At 42.1% G+C, this 21,470-nt stretch overlaps 1 protein-coding gene across 8 annotated transcripts in view; it reads right to left on the bottom strand.

The window, feature by feature from the left end:
• IPO9 (importin 9) overlaps positions 1 to 21,470 on the bottom strand; it is a 167,120-nt gene that overhangs the window by 135,733 nt on the left and 9,917 nt on the right. For 5 of the 8 annotated variants that reach the window (XR_005289802.2, XM_038379590.2, XM_038379586.2 and 2 more), the window contains exon 2: positions 3,453 to 3,514. Coding sequence is in view for 4 of the 8 variants with exons in the window: in XM_038379590.2 (XP_038235518.1) it covers positions 3,453 to 3,514 (62 nt within the window). In the remaining 4 variants the exon portion in view is untranslated. Of the gene's footprint in view, positions 1 to 3,452; positions 3,515 to 13,857; positions 13,943 to 15,112; positions 15,292 to 21,470 lie in introns of those variants that run through there. The other 3 variants (XM_043500707.1, XM_043500710.1, XM_043500708.1) reach the window with 3 other exon arrangements.

Here is a 21,470-nt window from a genome sequence, read left to right as displayed (position 1 = left end):
AGGGATTCTAACCTGGGAAGCAATGATTCTGAAAGACTGGGGAGTCATGATGGATAATCAGCTGAACATGAGCTCCCATTGCAACACTACAGCTGAAAGGGCTAATGTGATGCTTAGATGTATCAACTGGATTACCTAGTAGCAATAGGAAAGGAGTACTTGTGGCACCTTAGAGACTAACAAATTTATCTGAGCATAAGCTTTAGTGAGTTACAACTCACTTCATCGGATGAAGTGAGCTGTAGCTCACGAAAGCTTATGCCCAAATAAATTTGTTAGTCTCTAAGGTGCAACAAGTACTCCTTTTCTTTTTGCGAATACAGACTAACACGGCTGCTACTCTGAAACCTAGTAGCAATAGGGAGATCATAAAACTACTGTACTTGGCACAGGTGCAACCGCTACTGCCATGCTGTGTTGATAAATTGGAGGGAGTTCAGTGAAGAGCCACAATTAAGAATTGGAATACATCCCTATAGTCAATGACTCAAGGACCTTAATTTATCTTAAAAGAAAAAAAGTTAAGGGGTCACTTGATCACAGTCTGAGTACCTATACAGGGAACAAATTTGATAATAGACGGCTCTTCAGCCCAGCAGACAAAGGTATATAACAAGATCCTATGGCTAGCAAAGGTGCAAATTTTTAACAGTGAGGCTAATTATCTATTGGAACAATTTACCAACGATTGTGATGAACTGTGTTGGCAATTTTTAAATCAAGACTGGATCTGTTTCTAAAACATCGGCTCTAGTTCAACCCGGAATTAGTTCAAGATAGAATCATAGAATATCAGGGTTGGAAGGGATCTCAGGAGGTCATCTGGTCCAACCCCCTGAGCAAAGCAGGACCTAATCCTTAACTAAATCATCCCAGTCAGGGCTTTGTCAAGCCTGACCTTAAAAACCTCTAAGGAAGAACACAGATTCCACCACTCCCCGAAGTAATGCTTTCCAGTGCTTCACCACCCTCCTAGTGAAAAAGCTTTTCCTAATATCCAACCTAACCCTCCCCCACTGCAACTTGAGACCATTACTCCTTGTTCCGACATCTGCTACCAATGAGAACAACCTTGATCCATCCTCTTTGGAACCCCCTTTCAGGTAGTTGAAAACAGCTATCAAATCCCCCCTCATTCTTCTCTTCTGCAGACTAAATAATCCCAGATCCCTCAGGCTCTCCTCATAAATCATGTGCTCAAGCCCCCTAATAATTTTTGTTGCCCTCCCCTAGACTCTTTCCAATTTTTCCCACATACTTCTTGTAGTGTGGGGCCCAAAACTGGACACAGTACTCCAGATGAGGCATCACCAATGCCGAATAGAGGAGAATGATTATGTCCCTGCTGGCAATGCTCCTACTAATACAGCCCAAAATGCTGTTAGTCTTCTTGGCAACAAGGGCACACTGTTGACTCTCATCCAGCTTCTTGTCCACTGTAACCCTAGGTCCTTTTCTGCAGAACTGCTGCCTAGCCACTAGCTCCCTAGTCTGTAGCAGTGCATGGGATTCTTCCATCCTAAGTGCAGGACTCTGCACTTCTCCTTGTTGAACCTCATCAGATTTCTTTTGGCCCAATCCTCTAATTTGTCTAGGACCCTCTGTATCCTATCCCTACCCTCCAGCGTATCTTCCTCTCCTCCCAGTTTAGTGTCATCTGAAGACTTGCTGGGGGTGTAATCCATGCCATCCTCCAAGATCATTAATGAAGATATTGATCAAAACCAGCCCCAGGACCGACCCTTGAGGCACTCCGCTTGATACTGGCTGCCAACTAGACATGGAGCCATTGATCACTACCCATTGAGCCCGATGGTCTAGCCAGCTTTCTATCCACCTTATAGTCCATTCATCCAGCGCATACTTCTTTAACTTGCTGGCAAGAATACTGTGGGAGACCGTATCAAAGGCTTTGCTAAAGTCAAGGAATAACAAGTCCACTGCTATGTCCTGTGGTATGCAGAAGGGGTCAGAATAAATGATCACCCTGGCCCCTTTTGGCCTTATCTATGAACCTGTAGACCAGGGGTTCTCAAACTGCAGTATGTTTACCACCTGTGGCATGTAAACTTGATGTTCCATCTATTCACTTTACAATAATTTAAGAAAGCAGTATGTGAAGCAATAAAATTTGAGACCTGCTGTTTTAAACCATTAAAAAGCAGATTTTTACTACTTTGCTATGCATTTTCTGTGTTGTGGTAACATCCGTGCTTACAATCTATAAGACCTTGCTCTGCTGTCAGCCTGGTGAGAAACTCGAAGCATTTAAGGCACTGCCCGCTCTCCTTAGTGGCTTGCCACACACTTCTCCCCAGAGGAAATATTCCAAAACTACAGAAATAGAGTACATAGTCTTGCATTCCCCAGCTAGCCCCTGGTTGAGCCAATCCACCCTGGGAGGTATACTGATGTTATCTCATTATGGGAAACATTTAGCAATGCAAGAAATTTGTTTTTCTGTTATGCAGCCACAACCATTGTGCATGCGGCATCTGATCAGCAGCACTTGGACAATCTTTCTTTCGTCCCTACGTGTAGTTAGAGGCTGGTGGGAATAGGATGGGCAAGACTCATCTCAGAACCTCATGTCTAAAGGCAGCATTAGCCAATAATGCCTGATTGAGGAGGCAGTACCTACAGACAGTATCAACTGAGCACCAGGTAGCTCAGCAGTGTTCAGGAACAGAGACTCCCCCGTCTCAGCGCAGAAGCTGGCTACCACTCTGGCAGAATGGGCCTTGAGCTTCTTAGGACAGGGAAGATCTGCTAAAGCATAACAATGCTAGGTCTGATCCAGTAGCAAGTGACATGAGATACCATTCCCTCCAACACAGAAATCCTCAAAAAGGATGAAAACTGAACAGGATTTTTAGAACCCAGTTGTCACAGAAAGATGGTAAGACAATGCTACCCTGCTCACTAATGCCACCCTGTACATAGATTCTATTCTACAGAGGTACTTATACCACCATCACCACTTTAGTGTCCGAGCATCAGATGTACCAAGCTTGAACAGCATTATTATGAGAGAGTTAGTCGCACATGGATAATGGTCATGTGATTTTTGACAAAAACAAATTGAAAAGAAAATGGAGTAATGCTAATTGGAAAACAATATCTATGACTTCTCCCCGCACACAAATAGCAAGAATAATCTGCTACTGAAGAAGCCAGAAAGAGAAAGTTTCCCATTCCCAAATCCCCACATTAGTTCCCCAGTCCTCATATCAGTTACCGAAAAAAAGCTATTATGTAGTTTTGGTTATTATAAATGTGATTAAGTGCTGACCACAAGAACATTGTCATTGCTACATGCTCCTACAGATTAGATTGATAGAGAAACAGTATTTAATTTTCCTTTTTTTAAAAAGGAAATACGAGTGGCCAGTTTATAAACCAACAAAAATTACAATCCATCTCTTCTCTACAGCATGCTTGGGAAGACTCACCTGACGAATGGCCAGTACTCCCTGGGGATCTACAGTCAGTTCTGCTAAATGAACGCCAAATTCTGCAAGAAAGAATATCTAAAATGAGACTAAGAATAGAATATCTACTTGAGACCAAGAATAGAATTAACATTAGCACCAAGAGATTTAAGCCAAACACAGTACAAATCACAAAAAGGATTTTAGCCTTCATTTTCTGGAAGGCACAGTGATGACAAAGTGAGTTATACGCATGAAGGAGAAGACAGCCCCATAGAGTAGCTTCTCAGCTGAATTAAATGCATCCACATTCTCCCTCATATTCCCTACCGACTCCAGTCCTCTTCCCAATAACCTATTTCCCCCTCTCAAAAAAAGAGCTTTTTTAGAACTGTTTTTTATACTAAATGAAAGACTGTATGGACAAAAAAAACAAAACAAAACAAAATAAACCCAACACTTTGTTACCAATTTAAGTTACTATAGACTTATGTGCAAACAATGACATTTTACTAATGACATTAAGTGAGCACCTGCACAGAGCTATGAAAAAGATTCACAGATGGAGCTATATGTAGGGCCCTACCAAATTCATGGTCCATTTTGGACAATTTCATAGTCATAGGATTTTAAAAATCGTAAATTTCATGATTTCAGCTATTTAAATCTGGATGCAGGCAGCTCAGTGGGGGATCTAAATGTACAGAGGCTCATTGGGGGATGGGAGTTTTCAAGGTGTAGCAGCAATGGGACTCTGCAGGTGAAGGTGGTTGGGGCTCAGCTGAGGAGTCTGGGTGCTGAGGGAGTGGGGCTTGGTGGTGTGGGGGTCTGGGTGCAGCTAGTGGGGATTTCGATGTGGGGGCTCAGGGTGGGGCATCAGGGTGGGGGTTTGAGTGCAGGGAGCTTAGTGGGGGGTGGTCTGGGTCCAGAGGGAGGGGGTCTGTGTGCAGGAGTTGAGGTTCACTGGGGTGGGGTTTGGGTATGGAGGGCTAGGGGAGTTCTGGATGTACACGGTGAGGCTTGGCAGGGATGTCTGGGTATGGAAGGTCCAGATGCATGAGTGTTGGGTGAATGGGGGAGCAGCTCCCCATACAATGATCCCTTCCCCACAGTTGAGGAATGATGGGGGCAGGAAGCTGGTGAGGATGCTGAGCTTCCTGCAGCTGGGGGAGATTTCTGGGGGTAGGTCCGACAGACCCAGACACTCCTTGCAGGGGAAGAGGAAGCCCTGTCCTCTCCTACCTCCAGCCCAGCCGGGCTAGGAGCTGATGGCTCACAGTAGGAGCCATTGGCTGGGGTGTCCACAGCCCTGCCGTGATTTACCTCTCTACCAGCTGCTCCAGGTGCATGAAATGATGTACCTGCTCTGCTAGGGAGTGGTGCATGACTGCTCTTGCAGCTTCCCTTTGCTTCCCTGTCAGAAAGTCATTTTTCTGTGGGAAAGCAAAGAAATCTGCAAAGGACATGAATTCTGCGCACATGCAGTGGCACAGAAGTCCCTCAGGAGTAGATGATAATAGTATTCTGTTTTTCCTTATTTCCAGATGCTAAAATCTACAAGAAGACAACTTTTAAAAATACACCAATATTTTCTTATTACTGTACTATGTAAGAAATTACTGTAGTTGCCATGAGGATGTCATGTAGTCAGAAACAGGTTATACAATCATGAATGGGAGGAGAGGCATACATGGTAAATTATCTTTTAAGATATGCTTCACATTTTGAAAAAGGATGACAGCCCCGAGCCAGTCTATGAAGAGATAGGGAGGATAAGATCCAATTCAACCGATGTGCAGAAAAGCACAATGGGACCAGGAAAAGTTCTGGTAGCAGTAAACCTGAATTTCTAGGTAAATATGTTTACAATTTTATATTGGGTGTTTCATATTACTGCAATTTCAATACAAAATTTCTGCCTCCTCTTCTAAAATTTTTAAATGGCAACGTGCAAAGAAAAACATTGAGTTTATGCCATTTTAGCTTCTCTATGATGGATACAGACAACACTGAAAGGTATCTTTTTAAAAAGATGTTCTCCACTTGTGTTTTTCCTTTAGATGTATCAGGAATATCAAGTCTGATCTTTCTTGTTTTACAGATAGTATTGGATGCCCTTAATCAATGGGGAAGAGGCACAGAATCTTTAACAAAGATATTTACTTCCAACTGTTTCCTTGGAGTTAACTAGCTGTTAAAGAAACATGTTTTATAAGTCTCTATAAAATCTCTTCCTTTCTCAATCAGACTTCACATACTAGGTATCTGATTATATAAAGCCATTAGATGCCACTCATCCAGAGACAAGGGCTAATTTTTATTGTTAAACAGAAGCAAAAAAATAATAGCTTTCAGGCCTTTGTTAAGTTACAAGGCAACAAAAAAATGCGAAAGACACGAATGCTTTTTTTTTCCTTTGCAGATCACATTTAGAGTCAAGAATCAAAATGTCAAGGACGTGCATGTCTACGAGTATTAGAGCCAAGCTAATAATACTTCCAGGAGTCAAATCTCAGATTCAATACAGTGAAGGAAGTAATAAAATTAAAATGGTCTAATTTGGTGGGGGCGGGGGGGGAAAAGGCTCTGGAGGTGATGGATACTGTTTGTTTTTTTACAGAAGAATCCTGCTAAGTAATGAGTAGCTGCTGAACAGATAAGTGGACCACAGTAAAGCTGCTGTTGTGATACATTAGTTGTTTTTCCTGTAACACAGTTAATAAAAGCATACTGCATATAAAAACACCAAGTTAAAATAACAACCGGGTTGCAAACCAACTTAGAAAATGGTTGCCTATGTAAATTAATTTGGTCTCATTGTATATTCGCATTATGACACAAATTACATGATCACATGCTGTATTTTTCACAAGACCCCTGCCCTGTTCAATGCACAGAATGGATGGTGTTCACCAAAAGGGTAGTTAAAGTTACTGAATAGGAATACAATCAATGTGTGGCCACAGGTCCTATTTACTTGCACACTGTCCAAATCCCACAGTGAATACATAATTAGTCGCTTCATAGGCTCTTCTGTGGCATTCAACACACCTCTGTTACAGATTGGGAAAGGAGGTGCCAAAATTGTCAAAAGTGTTAAATATTTTTTGGTATCCAATTTGAAATGCCTTAGGCCTGACTTTTCAGAGTACTTAGCATTTTTATAGCACTTAATAGATTCAAAGAAGAGTTTTCCTTCACTTCAGTTGTTAGAACTCAGTACTTCTGCAAATCAGGTTCCAGGCTTCTCAAGTTGGGCATCAAGATGAGGAACACACAATTAGTAGCTACCTGTGAAAAGTATGGTTTAAGTGACTTGTCCAACATCACATATGAACCTTGTGATAGAGGCAGGTATAGAATCCAATCATCCAAGGTGACATTCAGTTGCCTTAACCATGAGACCATCTTTTCTGAGCCTGATGTCCCATGTTTCATTCACTATATACTTCCTAACTTTGCAGTTCTGGACTTTGCTAACTTAATATTCTTTTAATGTAGGGTGTTTTTGAAGTACCAGGGGTTTCACAGCTATTTGCTAAACAGCATAGGAAAGTGGAGACTCGGGAATTCTGAGGGGCTATCCAAGAACTTGGAAAAATTGTGCTCTAGAAATTACAGGCTCTTCTGCCCCATCCCAACCTGCCTCCCCCTTTCTACCTTTGTCTCCCTCTAGTCCTGTCCCTGATTCCTCAATTCCTGTCCTCTGATTCACATCAAACTACTTCCTCCTTCTCCAGCTACTTGGGCACCAGCAGGGGTGACCACTGACAGCACAGGAGAGAGTCTCTCCTCTCAGTTTCAGAGCCAAATACCACAGCAGCCCCCAGGAGCAAATGCAGAGAAAACCCTGCTTAGCCCTTGCAGCTCTGGGCTGGACTCACTCAATACAGATGGAATCTTTGGAGAATTAAGCTGTCAGCCTTTAACAAACTTCTACTGAGCATATGCAAACAGCTATTTTCAGAGGGAATAACTTAGCCAAATTTGGGTAAATTTTTAAGCTGACAACAAATGGCACCTCTGATCCTACGGTGCCACTCTGTTCCAAAGGATGGAGACATTAGAGTTTCTCAATGAAAAGGCCATAAGAATTAACATGGGCAAAACAACGTAACTTATTTTGAGAAAATGGCAGAACCATTTTTTGGTGAAGTTGTTTACAAAAATTCAGCCTGAGATGCTGATATGTTGAGATAGGGCTTTGGCCACAGTGGTGACTGTTTTAGATTGTTCTCTGCTTGTGGGCAGTTCACGAGCAGTACCAGGTGAAACCAATCCCGAAGATCCCCCTGTTTATGCATCCCAGGATTGCATTACTTCTTTTGGCCACTGTGTCACATGGGAGGTCTTGTTCACCTGATTATCAACCACAATCCCCAAATTTTTTTCAGAGTCACAGCTTCCCAGGATAGAGTCCCTAATCTTGTAAGGGTGGCCTACATTATTTGTTCCCAAATGCATACATTTACATTTAACTGTATTAAAATGCATACAGTTTGCCTTCACCCAGTTTACCAAGTGATCCAGGTTACTCTGTATCAGTGACTTTTCTTCATTATTTACCACTCCCCCAATTTTTGGGTCTGCAAACTGTATCAATGAGGATTTTATGTTTTCTTCCAGATCATTGATTAAAAAAGGTCCAATAGCATAGGGTCAAGAACCAATCCCTGCAGCACCCCCACTGGATGTGTACTTCCTCTATGACAATTCCCCATTTACAATTACATTGAGACCTGTCCATTAGCCAATTTGTAATCCATTTAATATGTGCCATGTTAATCTTTATACTGTTTTTTTTTTAATGAAAATGTTATAAGGTACTAACTAATGTCAGAGCACCTTTTGGCACCACAGGTTGGCTTTGGAGAGTAATGCCTCCATTCCCCACTTCCACAATCAAGCAGCCTAGCAGAATCCTGCAGGGCATATGAGGTCCCCTCAAAAGGAGAGCCGCAGGACAAACAAGCTCCACCAAGGGGGGGGAAAAAAAAATCAAGCACAAGGAGCTGAACTCCAATGACAGGAAGCAAAGCTCAAGGAACCCAGATAACATGCACAATTATATCTAACAACTGGAAAATCTGCAGAGAGTGCTGAATCACGTGAGCGGCACTTACCTGCGGGTAGTTTGAAAGCATACTGTGAAGGGCTGCATCACGGAAACCCCCTTGGAGGCTGCCAACTGTTGTGCCAAGACTACTTCTGCTCCTGCTTTCCTGCCCTGCCAGCTTAGGACTTCAGTGCCCTGCCTGGTTTGAGCCAGGCCTGCCAGCCTATTGCAAATCCAGACCCAGGTCTGAACCACATCCCCTAACAGCTATAGGCTTGATTGAAAGCAGCTTACATAAATATTCCTGTCTTTAACACTCGGATGCCCAGCTCCCAACGGGGTCCAAACTCTAAATAAATCCGTTTTACCTGTATAAAGCTTATACAGGGTAAACTCAAATTGCTCGCCCTCTATAACACTGATAAAGAAAAGGAGTACTTGTGGCACCTTAGAGACTAACAAATTTATTAGAGCATAAGCTTTCGTGAGCTTTCATCGGATGAAGTGAGCTGTAGCTCACGAAAGCTTATGCTCTAATAAATTTGTTAGTCTCTAAGGTGCCACAAGTACTCCTTTTCTTTTTGAGAATACAGACTAACACGGCTGCTACTCTGAAACCTATAACACTGATAGAGAGATATGCACAGCTGTTTGCCCCCCAGGTATTAATACATACTCTGGGTTAATTAATAAGTAAAAAGTGATTTTATTAAATACAGAAAGTAGGATTTAAGTGGTTCCAAGTAGTAACAGACAGAACAAAGTGAATTACCAAGCAAAATAAAATAAAAACACGCAAGTCTAAGTCTAGTACAGTAATAAAACTGAATACATATAAAATCTCAGCCTCAGAGATGTTTCAATAAGTTTCTTTCACAGACTGGACGCCTTCCTAGTCTGGGCACAATCCTTTCCCCTGGTACAGCCCTTGTTCCAGCTCAGGTAGTACTTAGGGGATTTCTCATGGTGGCCTCCCTCTTGTTCTGTTCAACCCACTTACATATCTTTTGCATAAGGCGGGAATCCTTTGTCCCTCTGGGTTTCACCCCTCCTTCTCAATGGAAAAACACCAGATTAAAGATGGATTCCAGTTCAGGTGACATGATCACATGTCGGTGTAAGACCCCAAGACCTCCATTCCTCCCAGCCTGATTCACAGGAAGGCCTGCCTGCAAACAGAGCCAACCACAGTCAATTGTCCTGGTCAACAGGAGCCATCAAGATTCCAAACCACCATTAATGGCCCACACTTTGCATAATTACAATAGGCCCTCAGAGTTATATTTCATATTTCTGGTTTCAGATACAAGAGTGATACATTTATAGAAATAGAATGACCACATTCAGTAGATAAAACTTTGTAATGATACCTTTTGTAATGATATACTTTTACAAGAGACCTTTTGCATGAAGCATATTTTAGTTACATTATATTCACACTCAGCATACTTTCATAAAATCATATAGAGTGTAATATCACACATACCACTACTTCCCCCCCTCCCGCCCAAACTGACCCTTGGCCCTGAAGGGGGATGACTAGAGAAATTACAACTCTGAAGACAAATCGCATAAAGCTATCCTGAGGCCAAACTCGGAGAGGCCTTCAGAAAACAACTTGCAAAAGAAAGATACTTGACCATACTTTGAAGTGGAAAAGCCTACAAGACTTATACCAAGAACTTGTTTTCAAACTGATACAGACAAGATGTTTTTGCATGTGAATATTATGGGATTTTTCAGGACCAAAGCAGCAGCAAACAACTGCAAGAATTCAAGAGAAACACCTTGTTCTCTCATGGAATGGTGAGAAAGTAACAAAGAAACAACTTGTGTTCTGACTGTATCACTTCAAGTCTTCACCAGAAATGTGGGTCACATTCTGACCTTGACCTTATTAGCCTACATCAGCTTTGTCAAACAGGCCAGACTGTTAAAATGGACCTCTCCTGAGCCAAAATTATTTAAGAAGAGAAAAAGAGGGACCATAGGCTGACCACCAAAGGGCATCCTGTGTTTGGTAACATCTCAAGTCTTGTCAAACAAACAAACACCCTGTAACTGTTTCCCTGAAGTCCTATCTAGGAAGGCTGTGGGATATCCTGAAAGACCCAGAAAAAAGCTATCAGAACATTGTGAATGAACCTACCTCCACATAATTGTGTCTGGGAAAACCAGATATTGCTACTGTTGGGCCGAGTTGGAGAAAGCATGTCTTCAAAATAATGCCAACATTAAAGTAGCACAAGATTTTAATACATCTAGTCCCTTTACCCAAGTGATGACTTGGTTATTTTTAATGCTTCTCAGAAAATATACATCTGAGCTGCAGTCCGGTAAATGACTTAAGCGTACAACATATACTTGTCTTTCACTAAACAAGTTAACAGCAGTTTATGAATAATGCTAAGCCAATAAGCAATTGAAAGATGAGGCTGCAGATATTGCATAACAGCAGCTTAACCTATGACTATCTGAAACAAGAAACTAAACACCACAGGATAGTTCTCAGGACAGAAAGATTCTGAATGTTTAAACAACCCTGAAGTGACACATTTTGGTAGGTGACAAGAAACTGACAGCTTCTCAGAGAAGAAAGGTAGAAACCTGGATTAGTTATTAATCTAACGATCTTCACTGCTGTTTGAACAGTTAGTTAAAAAGACACAGAAACCTACAGGCGCTGGTGAATTTATATAAAAAGATTCCAGAATTATCACTTTAAAACCTCAAATGTCTAAGTCAGCGTGCAGCAATAAAAACAGCTACAAGCATGGTTGACAGCTCTTTCTTCAGAATATCACCAGATTCAATCATCACTAGTATCTGTAGTCTGTTACTGTTCAATTTGCTGCACATAACCCTCTTTTACTCCAGGTGCTAGACACATCACTTGCCCTCCTCCCATACAAATACATCACTGTTGAATCCCCCTGCTCCCCAGGAATTCTCTCCCCACCTGCCCCGAACTCTGGTAATTCCTAGTCATGCCAGCTGCCTCCCATTCTCACCAGCCCTTTTACCCAGTCTGCCTCTGAGCTTTCAGATAAATAAATAATTAAAAATTGAATGCAATTTTCTCACACACACACACACACACACACACACACACACACTAACAACATGTATCCGTCGAAGTGGGTATTCGCCCACGAAAGCTTATGCTCCAATATGTCCGTTAGTCTATAAGGTGCCACAGGACTCTGTCACTTTTACAGATCCAGACTAACACAGCTACCCTTCTGATACTTGACAACTAAGATAGAAATTCCAGAGTTTCATACTCTGGAAGTTTACATGGTTCCCTTCCTCATTTAAAAAAAAAAAGTGTAAAAAAAGTTATTTCCATATCCCAGAAAATTTACAGTTGATTTAAAGAACTAGATTCACCAGTTTGGTGCAGCTACTTTGCACTGTTCCAGTCATGCAAAGCAGACACAGAGTAACAGTACATCTGGCTCTAAAAACTTTTAAAATAAAATCAGTATTTTTAATATCTTCAACTCATTGGAGATATCACATGGTAGCAATCTCTGGGACTTCTGTTTGTATCACATTTTAAATAATTTTTTAATAACCAGGGAAACTTCTAGACAAAAAAGCTGCTAACCGGTGTTAATGTTGAGAGTATATATGAATAGTTTAAAGGTTAAAAAAACCCTCCAAGAATGTCGTAATTATCCCAGAAACAAGTATTTACCAACCCCTGAAGTCAGTTTGGATGTATTTTTTAAAGTTTAACCTTAGGTTAAACAAGACAACTTCAATTCTGCCCCACAGTGACACTTTGCAACAACAACATGATTATGCTTAAGGCATTTTAGTATTTGTAGCCCCAGAGTAAATTAAACTGATTTTTAAAGGTTTTCTCCTGCGGCATCACTAAAGAACAGAGTTAAGGTTATTTGGGTGCGCCTTAACTGCCCATCTTCAGACCTTCATATATTTGGATTTCTTTTAGGTTTAACCCTAACTTTGAATTTCTGTGCCTTATGCTGCTTGTTTTGGGACATGATTATAAGATTGCTATGATGAATATTGTAATGGTAAAACATACGTAACCTCAACTTAACTCCATCTAAACAGTTTTTTTGTTTGGGAATATATAAAGAGAAGGAACTGAACATTTTTAAAATAAAACTCAAAAAATTAAGTAACTTCAAGTCCCCACACTTTATTAATGTTCATTAATCTTTTTCACAGTAATTATTTCTCTTTTGGGGGCATACAACAAGCCAAAATCATGTCTGGCAATGAAATCCTAACTCTTCTTAATATTTAAGCTTTTCATTTGCATTCTAGCAATGAGTGCTCTAATTATGATAATATAAAAAACTTTAACACAGAATGAAACTCCACTTCATAGAAAAAGTGAACGCAACCTTGCAGTTATGGAATTGCTACTGATTCTTCCATTGAAATATAAAGATCAAATCTTTGTTTTAACTTAGTCAGTCTGTACCCATGACAGACCACAAGTGTCCCATTTTAAATATGTCACAATGGTTACAGAATGACCTTCACATTTCTTGTTGCTTCAATCACAAGCATTTGTACCTCCTACCAGACAATCCCATATCCATCATTCCACTCCCCACAAGCCTTTTTATTTTAAATACATACTGCATAAAAATGACAAGCAAAATTTGAAGAATGATATAAATAAGTATAGCAAGCCTATGTCCCTTTCAGAGAAACTGATACTGCACTACTTTGATGGGATGTTTGTTTAGTGCTTAAGAGATCCTCAGCAGGGGTGGTGCATCCGACCCAAAGGAAGCTGACGTGCTGTGGGAGTTCTAAGCAGAATTATGGAGCCAGTCAGGCTAGAGGCATATTCTTAGACACCTCAACCGCAAACTGTTTACAAGAGTATTTGTGGAACCAAAAACATGGCTAATAAAAAAACTGCACAACTAGCCTTTATCTGAGTGCAGGCTCCATCAGTTAGGCTCAGTGAATACCATATGCCCAGGAGCGAGTCTTGATCCTCCGTGGGCTCTCCTTTGCAGAAGGCCAATGTTTACACTATACTGGAAGAGATCCAGAAAATCTCAGATGAGAACCAGAAAGAAACGTCTGCTCTTGACTCCAAATTAATGGGATTATTTCATGACCACTAACTACTTTTATCTAAGCAGACTAAGAAATACAATCAAATTTCATGCTTCCAGGCATAACCAAACATCATACAGGGTCAAAAATAATATTCACCTGTGCCCAGCGGTAGGAAAACTTGTTAGATGTATCAAGGACCTATTTCACCTTCCTCTGAAGGATCAGATATTGAACAGTTCTGAAGGCAGAATGCCAGACTAGAATGAAACTGGTACAGCAAAGCCTATGTAAGAAGTTAATCCTACTACTGACCAAGGTTAACGTAGAAGTCCACGTAGAGGATCACAGGGCCCAGATGAACTGGATGGAAGGCAAAGATCCCAAACTGCTAATACAACTGTATAAATAGCAAATAAAACAGGAGGAAAATCTGACATGCCCAAAAAAACCCAACAACAATACGTTTAGCAAACCCATCAATCCCTGGTTATCAACACAAATTTGAAGCTCAATTTATTGTCTTCCATGGAAAATGATTGCCAAGAACATTATTCCCAAATACAAGAAACCCTTCAACACCAAGACAAACCATTTGACAGACACTAAATGAAAGACTTTTTCAATACAAGTGTCTTCCACTGAAAACAGGAAAGAGATGAAATTCTCACTACATGGCACAATAAGACACAGAATATGAAGGATACATTCTTAACATTCTCCAGAGTGGAGCTCATCATACAAGTAAAAATGTTACCATTGCTTCCAGTGAAGGAGGCCACCATTCCACACAGGAAAGAAAAATAAAATTATGCAGGGCCACTGTTTGCAGCAATGGCAGGTTTCAGAGTAGCAGCCGTGTTAGTCTGTATTCGCAAAAAGAAAAGCAGTACTTGTTGCACCTTAAAATTTGTTAGTCTCTAAGGTGCCACAAGTACTGCTTTTCTGTTTGCAGCAAAGTTCAAGATATGCTATCATGGCAAAAGCAATGAGTTTTCTAAAATAACTTCACACCCAGCGTGATGGGTTCCCCCCGAGTGCAACTTGGAACCGGGGTACTGCTGAGCCCTCTGTTTTACCAATCTAGGTTTCCTCTCACACTGTGGCATTGTGACAAGTGGCAAAGCCCTCCAAGCTTGCCCTCACACAAACATCCACAGACAAGGGCCACATCCAGCTGTGTTCATGAATGCTCTGGACAGCCACTGCATGAACCAACAACAGAGAGGCTCCAGACAAAACACCCACAGCTCCTCAGCCTAGAACCCCAGATATGTATCATCCTGCCCTGGTCAAAAGCCTAGCCAGTATGAATTTATTACCCAGTCCTCCCCTCCCTCATTGTAGAGAAGGCAATGTGCCAGCCCTCCCCGTTTCTGAGCAAATTTCCCTTTGCACTTGAAACACCACAGTATTTTAGGTAAAAATATGAAACAGATTTATTAACTACAGAAAGGTAGATTAAGTGACTATAAATAATAGCAAACAAAGCAAAGATAGTTACCTAAGAAATAAACAAAAGTGCAATTTAAGTCTGATTCAAATCCTATGTAGTGTATAAGTGTCTCACCCTGTTAGATCGTACAAGCAGTTTGTAGATGTTTCATACACAGGTAGGGTTTCCTTCTTTCCCGCCTCAGACCAGCACTTCCCCAGTTCCAAGTCTTCATTCTTCCAGAGGTACTTCCAGGTGTTGAGTAGTGGGGAAAGTGAGGGCCATTGGCTCCTTTTATTAGCTTCTTTCATAAGGCGGGAACCTCTTTGTCCCAGCCAAGTTTGTGGAAAAATACAGGTACCAAAATGGAGTTCAGTATCATGTGATCTAATCACATACCCTTGCATACTTCGATGAGTCATGGCAGCCATTATCCATAGGTTGACTGAAACATCCCCAGAACAGATTTCAGAGTAGCAGCCGTGTTAGTCTGTATTCGCAAAAAGAAAAAGGAGTACTTGTGGCACCTTGGAGACTAACAAATTTATTAGAGCATAAGCTTTCGTGAGCTACAGCTCACTTCATCGGATGCATTTGGTGGAAAAAACAGAGGGGAGATTTATATACACACACACAGAGAACATGAAACAATGGGTTTATCATACACACTGTAAGGAGAGTGATCACTTAAGATAAGCCATCACCAACAGCAGGGGGGGGAAGGAGGAAAACCTTTCATGGTGACAAGCAGGTAGGCTAATTCCAGCAGTTAACAAGAATATCAGAGGAACAGTGGGGGGTGGGGTGGGAGGGAGAAATACCATGGGGAAATAGTTTTACTTTGTGTAATGACTCATCCATTCCCAGTCTCTATTCAAGCCTAAGTTAATTGTATCCAGTTTGCAAATTAATTCCAATTCAGCAGTCTCTCGTTGGAGTCTGTTTTTGAAGCTTTTTTGTTGAAGTATAGCCACTCTTAGGTCTGTGATCGAGTGACCAGAGAGATTGAAGTGTTCTCCAACTGGTTTTTGAATGTTATAATTCTTGACGTCTGATTTGTGTCCATTCATTCTTTTACGTAGAGACTGTCCAGTTTGGCCAATGTACATGGCAGAGGGGCATTGCTGGCACATGATGGCATATATCACATTGGTAGATGCGCAGGTGAACGAGCCTCTGATAGTGTGGCTGATGTGATTAGGCCCTATGATGGTATCCCCTGAATAGATATGTGGACAGAGTTGGCAACGGGCTTTGTTGCAAGGATAGGTTCCTGGGTTAGTGGTTCTGTTGTGTGGTGTGTGGTTGCTGGTGAGTATTTGCTTCAGATTGGGGGGCTGTCTGTAAGCAAGGACTGGTCTGTCTCCCAAGATCTGAGAGAGCGATGGCTCGTCCTTCAGGATAGGTTGTAGATCCTTGATGATGCGTTGGAGGGGTTTTAGTTGGGGGCTGAAGGTGATGGCTAGTGGCGTTCTGTTGTTTTCTTTGTTGGGCCTGTCCTGTAGTAGGTGACTTCTGGGTACTCTTCTGGCTCTGTCAATCTGTTTCTTCACTTCAGCAGGTGGGTACTGTAGTTGTAGGAATGCATGATAGAGATCTTGTAGGTGTTTGTCTCTGTCTGAGGGGTTGGAGCAAATGCGGTTATATCGTAGCGCTTGGCTGTAGACAATGGATCGAGTGGTATGATCTGGATGAAAGCTAGAGGCATGTAGGTAGGAATAGCGGTCAGTAGGTTTCCGATATAGGGTGGTGTTTATGTGACCATCGCTTATTAGCACCGTAGTGTCCAGGAAGTGGATCTCTTGTGTGGACTGGTCCAGGCTGAGGTTGATGGTGGGATGGAAATTGTTGAAATCATGGTGGAATTCCTCAAGAGCTTCTTTTCCATGGGTCCAGATGATGAAGATGTCATCAATGTAGCGCAAGTAGAGTAGGGGCATTAGGGAACGAGAGCTGAGGAAGCGTTGTTCTAAGTCAGCCATAAAAATGTTGGCATACTGTGGGGCCATGCGGGTACCCATCGCAGTGCCGCTGATTTGAAGGTATACATTGTCACCAAATGTGAAATAGTTTTTATGGGTCAGGACAAAGTCACAAAGTTCTGCCACCAGGTTAGCCGTGACAGTATCGGGGATACTGTTCCTGACGGCTTGTAGTCCATCTTTGTGTGGAATGTTGGTGTAGAGGGCTTCTACATCCATAGTGGCTAGGATGGTGTTTTTAGGAAGATCACCAATGGACTGTAGTTTCCTCAGGAAATCGGTGGTGTCTCGAAGATAGCTGGGAGTGCTGGTAACGAAGGGCCTGAGGAGGGAGTCTACATAGCCAGACAATCCTGCTGTCAGGGTGCCAATGCCTGAGATGATGGGGCGTCCAGGATTTCCAGGTTTATGGATCTTGGGTAGCAGATAGAATACCCCAGGTCCTGGCTCCAGGGGTGTGTCTGTGCGGATTTGTTCTTGTGCTTTTTCAGGGAGTTTCTTGAGCAAATGCTGTAGTTTCTTTTGGTAACCCTCAGTGGGATCAGAGGGTAATGGCTTGTAGAAAGTGGTGTTGGAGAGCTGCCTAGTAGCCTCTTGTTCATACTCTGACCTATTCATGATGACGACAGCACCTCCTTTGTCAGCCTTTTTGATTATGATGTCAGAGTTGTTTCTGAGGCTGTGGATGGCACTGTGTTCTGCATGGCTGAGGTTATGGGGTAAGCGATGCTGCTTTTCCACAATTTCAGCTCGTGCACGTCGGCGGAAGCAGTCTATGTAGAAATCCAGGCTGCTGTTTCGACCTTCAGGAGGAGTCCACCTAGAATCCTTCTTTTTGTAGTGTTGGCAGGAAGGTCTCTGTGGGTTAATATGTTGGTCAGAGGTGTGTTGGAAATATTCCTTGAGTCTGAGACCAGCAATGCCCCTCTGCCATGTACATTGGCCAAACTGGACAGTCTCTACGTAAAAGAATGAATGGACACAAATCAGACGTCAAGAATTATAACATTCAAAAACCAGTTGGAGAACACTTCAATCTCTCTGGTCACTCGATCACAGACCTAAGAGTGGCTATACTTCAACAAAAAAGCTTCATAAACAGACTCCAACGAGAGACTGCTGAATTGGAATTAATTTGCAAACTGGATACAATTAACTTAGGCTTGAATAGAGACTGGGAATGGATGAGTCATTACACAAAGTAAAACTATTTCCCCATGGTATTTCTCCCTCCCACCCCACCCCCCACTGTTCCTCTGATATTCTTGTTAACTGCTGGAATTAGCCTACCTGCTTGTCACCATGAAAGGTTTTCCTCCTTCCCCCCCCTGCTGTTGGTGATGGCTTATCTTAAGTGATCACTCTCCTTACAGTGTGTATGATAAACCCATTGTTTCATGTTCTCTGTGTGTGTGTATATAAATCTCCCCTCTGTTTTTTCCACCAAATGCATCCGATGAAGTGAGCTGTCGCTCACGAAAGCTTATGCTCTAATAAATTTGTTAGTCTCCAAGGTGCCACAAGTACTCCTTTTTCTTTTTGCGAATACAGACTAACACGGCTGCTACTCTGAAATCAGGTGAAGATAAGCTTTCCCCATGGCCCACTGTTTTGGTGATGGGCCATTCAACTTGAATGGACCATTCACAGTGCGCTGTCAGACTGTGTGCATTACCCAGGTGCAAGCACATTTGAAATACAAATACATAGTTAATATTCACAACTCCAGATACAAAAATTATATATTCATACAAAGATATTCATATTTGACAAACCATAACTTTTCCATAGACACCTCACATGACGCATCTTGTACGAGATGCATCTTAATTAAGGCTACGATTTGGTCACAGAGGTCGTGGAAGTCACAGATTCTGTAACTTCCGCACATTTTCACGACTTCAGCCAGCAGCAGCTGGGAACTGCAGGCTACCCCCACAGTTCCCCACCTGTTGCTAATGCAAGGGAAATCCCCCTAAGTTCCCCAGTCCGCAGGGGTGGCAGGGGATCCCAGGCAGCTCCTTAGCCCCTGCCAGCGGGAGAATCCCCCGGAGCTCCCCAGCCCCTGCAGGCAGCAGGGGACCCCCTGCAGCTCCCCCCATGGGGAGGAATTCTCCAGAGCTCTTCAATTCCTGTGCAGTGAGGGATCCCCTGCAGCTCCCCAGTACCACAGGCAGGGGTCCCTCCCAGCTCCCAGCCATAGCAGGGCAGGGAACTGGACCCTCCTCCCTCTCCGTTTTTGTCATGGACATTTTTAGTAAATCTGTGAATTTTTGTTAATTGCCCATGACCTGTCCATGACTTTTACTAACAATGTCCATGACAAAATCATAGTCTTAATCATAATCATATCATAAATCATATTACTATGGTGAATATAGGGTCCAGAGTGTCACAAACAGATCTACCTCTCAGTTTTATACCACTGTCCATCAGAAAGCAGGCTAGATTGTTGCGCTCAATGGATAATGATGAATGGTTCTATGTCTAGTTGGCAGCTGGTATCAAGCGGGGTGTCCCAAGGGTCAGTCCTGGGGCTGGTTTTGTTCAATATATTCTTTAATGATCTGGAGGATGGCGTGGACTGCACCCTCAGCAATTATGCAGATGACACTAAACTGGGAGGAGAGGTAGATATGCTGGAGGGAAGGGACAGGATACAGAGGGACCTAGACAAATTAGAGGATTGGGCCAAAAGAAATCTGATGAGGTTCAACAAGGAGAAGTGCAGAGTCCTGCACTTAGGAAGGAAGAACCCATGCACTGCTACAGACTAGGGACTTTAGAGACTAACAAATTTATTTGAGCATAAGCTTTCGTGAGCTACAGCTAACTTCATAGAAAGCTTATGCTCAAATAAATTTGTTAGTCTCTAAGGTGCCACAAGTACTCCTTTTCTTTTTGTGAATACAGACTAACACGGCTGCTACTCAGACTAGGGACCGAATGGCTAGGCGCCAGTTCTGCAGAAAAGGACCTAGGGGTTACAGTGGACAAGAAGCTGGATATGAGTCAACAGTGTGCCCTTGTTGCCAAGAAGGCTAACAGCATTTTGGGTTGTATTAGTAGGAGCATTGCCAGCAGGGACATAATCATTCCCCTCTATTCGGCATTGGTGATGCCTCATCTGGAGTACTGTGTCCAGTTTTGGGCCCCACACTACAAGAAGTATGTGGGAAAAATTGGAAAGAGTCTAGGGGAGGGCAACAAAAATTATTAGGGGGCTTGAGCACATGATTTATGAGGAGAGCCTGAGGGATCTGGGATTATTTAGTCTGCAGAAGAGAAGAATGACGGGGGATTTGATAGCTGCTTTCAACTACCTGAAAGGGGGTTCCAAAGAGGATGGATCAAGGTTGTTCTCATTGGTAGCAGATGACAGAACAAGGAGTAATGGTCTCAAGTTGCAGTGGGGAAGGGTTAGGTTGGATATTAGGAAAAGCTTTTTCACTAGGAGGGTGGTGAAGCACTGGAAAGCATTACTTTGGGGAGTGGTGGAATCGGTGTTCTTCCTTAGAGGTTTTTAAGGTCAGGATTTGTATCTCCAGAGATAACATGCTTGTTAACAGCAAAAATGTTTTTAAATAAATAAGTATAGAGATGAGAAAACAGATCTCAACCCTATTGTCCCTCTGTAAATTTGTGTACAAAAAGCCTTACCATTCTCTAAAAGGGCAAAGTTTCAAAAAGTTCAATGAATTTGAAGATTCAAACAATCAACAAGATTGTTGCGGGCAGAATAGATCTGGACAAGGAGAAGTAGTCTGGAGATAAATGTGAGAAAGGACGGATAGGCAGTAGAAACAAAAGTGAAACTGTTTGAGTAGCATATTCCAGAAGTCTTGAGGTCTTTCTGAGTGTAGCCTCCATTGATTTGAGATCTACCATACCATTCTCTCACTAGAAGGGAAAACCTATAATGGCAACAGGCTGTAAGAGAGACCCAGTTTGGGAATATTTTAATGAAATTCCTTTACCTGTGGGTAAGACAGGCATGCGTGCAAATAGTGCAACAAAGAAATGCAAGGCCTGGTTGCCCGAATGAAACATCATGAGAAGTGTTCCTTCTCAGGAGGAAGCTGCGTTGAAGATGATGATATAGCTGTAAAACTAATCTGAAAAGTTTTCAAAATAAATCACTTTAAAAATGTATTGTGTATACCTTCTAAAAATGAAACCTACATCTATCTCTGAGTTGTGAAGAATATGTATTAAGGTTTAACAACTAACAAGAATGCACTTTTTATGTAGAAATCCATGATTAAATCGAGCCTTCCTGACTAGTGATTTAAATCATGATTAACTGTGAGATAATGACAGGTTTCAGAGTAGCAGCCGTGTTAGTCTGTATGCGCAAAAAGAAAAGGAGTACTTGTGGCACCTTAGAGACTAACAAATTTATTAGAGCATAAGCTTTCGTGAGCTACAGCTCACGCATGCATCTGATGAAGTGAGCTGTAGCTCACGAAAGCTTATGCTCTAATAAATTTGTTAGTCTCTAAGGTGCCACA

The sequence above is a fragment of the Dermochelys coriacea genome, chromosome 21 (assembly GCF_009764565.3).
Source record: "Dermochelys coriacea isolate rDerCor1 chromosome 21, rDerCor1.pri.v4, whole genome shotgun sequence".
NCBI lineage: Eukaryota > Metazoa > Chordata > Testudines > Dermochelyidae > Dermochelys > Dermochelys coriacea.
Note: the sequence above shows the minus strand (reverse complement) of the source record. Positions and strands in the feature narration are given on the sequence as shown.